Source organism: Equus asinus, chromosome 8 (genome assembly GCF_041296235.1).
Source record: "Equus asinus isolate D_3611 breed Donkey chromosome 8, EquAss-T2T_v2, whole genome shotgun sequence".
NCBI lineage: Eukaryota > Metazoa > Chordata > Mammalia > Perissodactyla > Equidae > Equus > Equus asinus.
In genome coordinates, this window is record NC_091797.1 from 28,099,296 (window position 1) to 28,107,952 (window position 8,657).

The 8,657-nt window shown below is 52.1% G+C and overlaps 1 protein-coding gene across 7 annotated transcripts in view; it reads right to left on the bottom strand.

Moving 5' to 3' along the window:
• Positions 1-646: 646 nt before the first annotated feature.
• Positions 647-8,657, bottom strand: part of PNPLA1 (patatin like phospholipase domain containing 1) — a 45,128-nt gene continuing 37,117 nt past the window's right edge. For 2 of the 7 annotated variants that reach the window (XM_070515004.1, XM_070515001.1), the window contains 4 exons: positions 8,574-8,652; positions 7,302-7,427; positions 5,083-5,179; positions 648-3,388 (listed from right to left, as the gene is read on the bottom strand). In XM_070515004.1, coding sequence (XP_070371105.1) covers positions 3,338-3,388; positions 5,083-5,179; positions 7,302-7,427; positions 8,574-8,652 — 353 coding nt within the window. In that variant the 3' untranslated portion in view covers positions 648-3,337. The other 5 variants (XM_070515006.1, XM_070515005.1, XM_070515002.1 and 2 more) reach the window with 5 other exon arrangements.

Sequence of the window (8,657 nt, forward strand, 5' to 3'; positions counted from 1 at the left end):
GCCACCCTGGTGTCTGCAAGGCTGTGAGGTCAGCCTCGTTGTTCCTGCCGGGAGGAGTGTGGGGGGGTCTTCTCCGGATGATCTCCAGGTGTGCCTTCCTTGGGGAGCCAACTTGATGAGGCAGTAAAAAAAATGCCCTGCTCTGGGCACCGCGGGACCTGGGTTTTAGTCCCGCTGCCCACAGGCTGATGACCTTGGAGACAAGACACTTGCCCTCTTAGACCTGACGTTCTACAACTCTGTGATTTTCAAGGGGACAGTTAATTGTATGTCCAGGAAAATCTGGGCCAATCGTGATTCTATATCATCTGTCTTATTAGTCCCTCAACTCTGGTGCCCAAACTCCGTCACTCTGACCCAGGATAAAAATGGACAAAACACAGAGCCTGGTTTTGGTCCAGAAATTGTGGTCTCCACTGAGAGGCATCTAAGGCCTTCCTTTCCCTCTCTCAGACAACACATGAGTCCCTCCAGTGACTCCCTGGGGAAGGCAACCCTTTTGAGTGCACAGCTTGCCTTCTTTTCAAACCATGCTTCTACTCCCCAGCCCTGGAAGGCTCCGGTAATGCTCTGAGGAGGGCAGGAGAGGGCGGCAGCATTATCCTCATCTCACAGACCAGGAAGCTGAGGCTCAGAGTAGGGAGGTGCCTCGTTCAAGGTCACACAGCCAGCTACAGGCAGAACCAGGCCAGGACCCAGCTCTGAGAACCTCTTCTTTTGTGGCCCCCAGACATTGTCTAATCCATTAGTTCATTTATTCAACCAATATTTATTGAGCACTTACGATATGCTAGGTCTGATGCTGCGTCTATGGCATACACAGATGCAAAGCCACAGTCCCTGCCCCTGGGTTGCTCACGGACCTCACTGGTTATGGGAATTTTGTGCCAGTGGGAATATAGGATGGTGGGACAGCGTGCAAGGGGGGGGCCTCCCTCAACTCACACCACGGAGGTCTTCAAGAGCACTGAGGTGCCTGGGAGGCCCTGCTGCTTTGAAAGGCTTTTAAAAGGCAGGCAAGCAGGGGGCTGGCCCCATGGCCCTGTGGTTGAAGTTCCATGAGCTCTGCTTCGGTGGCCCAGGGTTCACGGGTTTGGATCCCGAGTGTGGACCTACTCCACTCGTCAGCCATGCTGTGGAGGCATCCCACATACAAAGTAGGGGAAGACTGGCACAGATGTTAGCTCAGGGCGAATCTTCCTCAAGTGAAAAAAAAAAAAAGGAGGATTGGCACAGATGTGAGCTCACAGCTAATCCTCAAGTGAAAAAAGAAAAAAGGAGTTGGCAATGGATGTTAGCTCAGGGAGAATCTTCCTCACACACACACACACACACAAAGGCAGGCAAGTGACGTCAGGACATAATTAACCTAATTTTTCACCCTGAGAAGCCAGGGGCTAAGTGGGTGAGTCAGAGATAATGGGGTCAGCCGGGAACCGGTTGAGTTCGGGGTGTTAGCTGGGTTGCAGGACGACCAGAGAGCGTTCTGGCCTTGGCACCAGTGCGACCTCCCATTTCAAAGCACAGTGACTGACACAACGAAAAACAATCCATTAGTGTTGGTTTAAAAAAAAAAAAACGGCATAAAAAAGAGACAGGAACTAATTAGGGTTGCAAAATTTAGCAGATAAAAATATGGGTGGCCCAGTTAAATTTGAATTTCAGATAGACAACAAATAATTGCAATGCTGGGGACATACTTATACTAAATAATTATTGGTTGTTTATCTGCAATTCAGATTTGACAAGGTGTCCTGTACTTTATCTGGCAACCCTGGGACTAATGCAAGAACAATTCTCTTGATTACCTCAAAATGGGGAAAAGGGAAATTAAGCAAAATGAAGGAAAATATTCCAGGGGATTTACTGATACTTAGAGCATAACTTGTAACATAAGAGCATCTGGGCTGTAAATACAGGCTGTGAGTTAAAACAACTGTTATTATAATGTTCAGTTTTCCCTTGCACATCAGGACACAAGCATTCCCGAGTTGTGCAAGACTGACACCCTCCTTCGCTAGTTCCTGAGTCTCAGAGGCCCCCCCCAGGCACACAGCCTCCTGCAAACAGCAAGGCCACTCCTAGAAAGAAGGCCAGACACAACAGGCAGGCGAGCCCCTCCAGGGACCTGGCTCCTCCTACCACCCAACCCCCAGGGCGCTTCCCTTAACTGGTCTGGACCACGGAATCCAAGGGGGCAGAGGGCGCAAGGACACCTGAGACTTGATTCTTCCTGGGCCTCTCAAGGGTCCAGTTAGGCTCTTCCACGCGGCACCTTCTAAAGGGGCTCGTGTGGAGGCATGCTCCCTGACGTGGGCCTGTTGAATGCAGCCTCCACCCGGGCCTTCTCACCATAGGCCCCCACCCTCCCGTGCCTTAAATTTGCCTGCATCCTCCTCAGGCTCCCGGGGCGGCACCCCCCCCCCCTCCCCCCTATCAGGGCTGTCTTCCACCCAGTCCTCCGGGTTTTGTGTTCCAGGATTTGTTAAGCAAATGCATCTGAGGCCTCTGGGCAGCCCAAGCTTCCTTTCTGGGCCCGGCTGGGGCTGGAGGTTATTCACATTCTGGGGAGCGGTGGACCTAATTTTTTTCTGGACAGGCTGGAAAAACTGAGGCTGAAGGTGTCTTTCTCAGGGAGCATTTTCACGGAGGTGTGACCAGCAGACAGAGGCTGCCCTCATCTGGGCTGGGGGATGGAAGGGGAAGGGACGGCTGGCCTCCTGTCTCCTCGGCAACCACACCAGGACTCAGGGAAGTCCAGAGTGGCCTGCTCCACACGGCCACAGCCCATCACCCCTGCGTGCTTTTAAAGACCTTGTGCCCGTCAACGCCATCAGCTGATTCCAGCGAGCCGCTGAGGCGGAGTCCGGTGGTTCCAAGTCAAGCCTTTGGTGCACCGTGAGAACTCAAAACAAAACAAAAGAAGAAGAACTTGGTCTCTTGACAGCACAGGAAAAAGGAAGTGCCTCCACGGCTCAGTCCTGCCTGACCCCCGAGAGTTTGCTCCGTGGACTGGATCCTGGGCGCTGGGAGTGGTCTGGCCCGCCTCAAAGAAGCACATTCAGGCCAGGGTGGGGAGGAAGGCCCCGAGCCCCGCTGGCCAGGAGGAGGCTGTGCTGGGTGCTCTGCAGCGCCCGTCCGGTCCCTGTTGACGTCCGTCCCTCTGTCTGTCCAGAGCCGGGCGGTGCAAGGGCTGGAAGGGCCGCAGGGAAGCCGAGAGGATGTTTAGACAAGGAGGGGCTCGCCCAGGGAGTGGGGGTCACCCTGGTCCCTGAGGGGCCCCGGGGGAGGGGAGTGCGTCTGGGAGCAGGTGCGGGGAGTCTCCGCTTCGGGGTCGTCAGATTCTCCCCCGTCCCAGCTCAGCTTTTCCCTCTCGGCTCACAGCTTCCTGGAGAAAGGACACAGGTTCATCATTTCTAAGGCCCTCCTCTGGGGTTTCCCTCCCCTCACCTCCACCGAGAACATCCCTCACAGCTTCCCACGCCTTGGGCAGTCCCAAGCAAGGAGACAGGCCCCATTCTGGCCAACCTGATGCGTGGAAATTGGAAATTTCAGTTTAGACCAAAAAGCCAGTTGGAGGGTTGGTTTATTACATAAGGGTCTTTTGCAAATGGAGACGTCCATTTGCAGAGCAGGAGTTGACAAAAGAGTCTTCGAAACATTATTCAGTTTACAAAAGTCCAGTTAATATTTGGTTTTTCAGGAAGGGGGAAGAGGTGATGTGGCCTCCAGGGTGCTCAGTACAGCAGTGCAGAATGCACACTGTACAAGGATATCCCGCCACTGCAAAGAGGCAGGCACTTCCTAGACACACTTATGTGGTATGTTATTTGTACAGTTTTGTGTGTATTATTCATGTAGTTCTGCAGCTTAGTATGTCACTCAAAGATTTCCAGTAGTTGGCAGTCAATTGTCCTAACAAAATCACATACTGTGACAATCTTCTAGCAGCTGGCAGTCAGGTTCCCAAGGAAGGGGTGCTGTTTTCTCAGGGGACAAGGCATTAGATGGAGTGCTGGCCCTGACTGTGCCCAGCGAACAGCAGGTGGGGGTGGATAGGAAGCTGGGTTTACGGGGCTCAGGAGTCACCACAGCATCCCAGGGCAGGGCAGGCAGTGCCTGGCCTGCAGGGAGACCCTGGGGAGTTCCACCCTCAAGGCAGCTGTAGTCCTGGATCCGGCTGGGAGGAGGCCGGTGGGTGACACTGTCTCAGAAGTGGAGAGCAGAGAGACGTCGAAGGGGCAGGGAGCAGACCTGGGTGTGAGAAGCTGGGGAAGCACGTGTGAGGAGAAAGGAGGCAAAAAGGAGTGGGAAGACCTGAGTTCCCAGCCCTCCTCCACCTGCTGTGTGACCTTGGGCAAGTCACTTGCCCTCTCTGAGAAACTGTGGGAAGACACCTGCAGAGGCCACCTCGGAGAAATGCTGGAATGTGGACTTGCACATTCTTGGATAATTTCCCAATCTGATGGTGTCACTCTGTTGTTTAACCCCTGAGTGACTCCCCAGCACCGCGGCAATGTCCACCCTCATTAGCATGGCACCCAAGCCAGCTGGAGTGCCCCTGCCACATCTCCACGTGCCCCTCTGAGTGCACCTCCAGACCTCTCCCTGCCCACATGGAGAAAGTAGGACTAGACCCCGTGACTCTCGACTCTCCCTCCAGCGCTCCGTGCATCCTGGGAGGCTGTATCACTTGGGCGTCAACACCAATATGCTGGTGACAGACACCCTGCATTCAGATCCTGGCTCTGCCACCTACCAACTGTGTGACTTTGGACATGTTACTTAACCTCTCTGTGCCATGGTGCCTGGAACATAATAACTACTGTATAAGTTATAGCTATTATTACTACATTCACATCAGAATAGGGGAGATTCCACAGTAAGTCAAAGGAAGGGCTCTGTAATGGGGGAAATTTGGGGAGCCTGACAGACTCGGTAACAATTAGGAGGATCTGGCCAGCAATTAGCAAGCTGGATGTCCCCCTTTTCCATCTGTAGCCTGTAGACTGTCTCTCCTTTTCTCAAACTGTCTTTCCACTTTGAGGCCAGTTATACAACTTGAGTCAGACGACCACTGACCACTGGAGGAGAGGCGAGGCCAGCAGAGGAAAGCTGGGCTGCTCCATCCATCTGGCTACGCTCCCGGAGAAGGGGATAGCTGGCATTACTGCTGGCCCTGGAATGAAAGGGACAGGGAGCAGATTTGGCCCCACCCTGTAGCCTATGCAGAGCCATCCCAGCCAGACACAGACCTGTGGGAGAGAAAAGCAAAAGCTCGTTTCGTTTCGTAAGCCACTGAGATCTTGGGGCGGGGAGGGGGTTGTTCCCCCTCTTTGTTGGGAGGGATGTCAGCTGGGGACCAGGAGTTTGCAGAAGGCGAGCCCATGGATGTGATGGTGTCTCTCGTGACTGTAGTTTGGGAGGAAAGGAGCCTATTTCCCGTCTTCCTGGATCCCCCCTCCTCCTCTAAGCCTATCGTTTTTGAGCTTCTCTTTTCTACCCCCTCCCTAGTCTTTGAAGCTCAAAGCAGTCAATCTGCATGGGATTGCTTAAGGTCATCAGTTGGTAACTTGCCCCCAGGCGTTTCCTAACCCGTTCTATAAAGGAGGGCCGCAGACACCACCTGCCAGAGCAGGCTGTGTGACCCACTGACAACAGCGTTTCCCATGGCTTCCGAAGGTTGTTTTGTTTTTGTCACATCCTGCTTCTTTATAAAGCACCTTGATTCCTAAAAGTTTATCAACCAAGTAGCCCCAGCTGAAATGCGTAGTTCCCGCTGCTCAACGTATGGGGAGAGGCCTGGCCCTGGAACGAAGGGACCCGAGTCTGTGCCCAGCCCCGGGATGGCACGCCCAGCCCCACGGAGGCTTCCTCACACCCGTGGCAGACCGGCCTACATTCTCTTCATCAGACTCGACCCTGAGCTCCTAGGGCAGAGAGACGAACACTCAGAGGTCAGGGAAGTCTTGAGGTTGGAGGCAAGGAACAGAGTGAGACTAGTCCCAGGCTGCACTGATTCCCTGACCCCCAGGGACCGCCAACTGCCTCCTGGGTCCTGCACCCTCCCTGCCCATCCTTTAATCCAGCAAATCACATGTGGGTCTGTCCCATTTCCTGTAGCAGCTCTGGGAATCTCCTCTCCCCCATGTTGCTTCATACCACCCACCAAAGACCTACTTGTCCAGCCTTTGAAGTGGCCCTGTGGCTGCCAGGGTGACCCTGGTCTACCTGACACATCCCTGTGCTACCCAGGGGCCCCCACCTGGAACAGAGGTAACCCGGAAGGATGTTGCTTAGAATGATTTAGGGATTTTTCTGACCAAGAAAGGCTTAAAGGAACTTAAATAGCAGTGTGAGTCTGTTCCATTTAGAGAATAGTTTGATAGTCCAGTGAAATAATGGTAGATAACACCTGGCTTGGTTTGTGTCTGAGGCTGGCATTTTTAATTTGCAAGTGGGTGTATACATACACATATACACATGTGTATACACACATATGTGCACACACATATATATACAGATACCTTTAAAAACTATGTTGTGGTTTAGTAAAAAAATTAAGACTTGGTTTATCTGGGGCTCACAGTTCAGCAAATTCGTAGGTTTTACTCCTACCTTTGGTCTGAAGTTCAATTTGGGTTTGAAACTCGGGATGAAATTGGGATTGAAAGTTGGCGATGGAGTTTAATTTATCCTTGAAATCCCCAGAACCAAGAAGAGGGCTTGGCACTTAGCAGGTGCTCGATGAAGCTGGGCTCATTAAGTCAGCGACAATATAATAGAGTCCAAAAGCTCCAAGAAGCAGGCCTACATTGTTAGGGCTTTTCGCTGTAGGTTGGCAACAGTTTGAGCTCTCCGTGTTGAGGGTTATGTGGGCATCCACCTTTCTAGTTTGGGTTTTAAGTACAGTTCTATTCGGAGGCTGAGAGGTATTGAGGTGAGCCCTGTGAGTGATATAACCATAATGTCTACGAATTATTGAGTGCTAGTACACACCTTGCACTCTGTGACGCCATTTCCATATGACCTCACTAAACCCTCACAACAACCTGATGAGTTGCTATTGTCCCTATCTTACAGGTCAGGAAATAGAGGCTCAGAGAGAGCACGTGTCCTACGCATGGCCACTGAGTGAGATGGAGGCAGGGCGGGGATTTGACCTTGCGTGTGTCCGACCCCAAGGCCCAGCTCCTAGTCCCCTCCTCACTGATGCCCCCTCTACCCCTTGTAATCCTCCTGCGGACTGCTCCTGGAGCTGCTCCTCCCCGTGCAATTTAAGAAACGTTAGTCGTGCTCACTGCGCTTTGCTGCCTGCTTTCTCGGATCGGGGATGTCTTGGGAAGCCCTTTCTGGTGCCACTCATCTTTTGTTTGTTCTTCTTGAATATCTTGCTCACGCAATTGAAGTCTTCAGCAGGACTCTCCCTGGGCAAAGAGATGAACTGAGTGGTTTGTTAAAGGCCTGTCCTGTGTCCTCCACTGTCAGGGCCCTGGTCCCTCAGCAGGTATTCGGACGCACCGAGGCTGCGGTTCTCAGCCCTGGCCGAGCATCGGAGTTCCCCAGCGAACTTTTATTTTGTAATCAATGAATATTTACCTAAGTAACGCCATGCCAACTAGCCAACTGAAACTCAATTAAACTTTTATACAGTGTATGTCAATACAATAAAGCTTAAATCACATGAACAAAATGTGTAATACCCAAGCACAAAATGATTAAATTTATGCAAACTCTTTAAAAAAGTTTTATAATTAAGATTATACTTAATGTGAGAAGCAGGTATATTTTAAATATATTTGATATGATATGGAGTGGGAATGTCAAAAGCAAGAGTGCCTCAGGCCCTGCTCTCCATTAGCTGCAACTGTGGCTGGAGAGAAGCCCGGTCATCGCCTGGGCTGATCCAAGGAAGGAGGGATGAGGTCAGTGGCGGGAGATACCCGGACCCAGCCTCTGATCTCCCGCTGGGGCCTTCCACTGGCATCGAGCCAGCAAGGGAGCCTGGGTACTGTGGTCCCCATGGAACTTAAAAATATACAGATCCCCAGGCCCTCTGACAATGACTGCAAAGATAATAACGGAATACATGTTACACAGCCCAGACAAGCGATGTGCATTACAAAAAAAGATTTTCTGGGGACACTGTACAACACAGCAATATTAGTCCCCTTATCACGCTGACAGAAAATAATTTGGATTAAGGGAGGTCTTTGGTGGAGTCCCTCAATTCATACTGTGCAGGGGCTACCTGAGGCTAGGTTGTCCCATGCCTGCTGGCTCTCTGGAACTGGGACATCATCAGAGAGTAAGACCTGAGGGGGCGCATTCTCCCACTGCACTCAGAGAAGATGCCTTCCCTTGGGTGCACAGCAGGGAGCTGACAGTCTCATTTTCCCCAGATTGTCGAGCGGAAGGGGTAGGGGGGTTGGTTTGTGAACTGTAAAGGGGTGGACTGTGATCACGCAAACCAGAAAAGGATCTCAGTTTCCTCAGGCAGCTGCAGAGATGGAAAGTACCGCTTCGCTGGGCCGCCCTCCCCCGCCCATGTTCCCAGTTCAGGAGAAACTTACACTGCATAAGGCTCGCTGGTGGTTTCCTTCGCATTGACCAGAGGCACGGTGCTGTCTGGATTTGAAGAAGCAGGGAGAGCTACA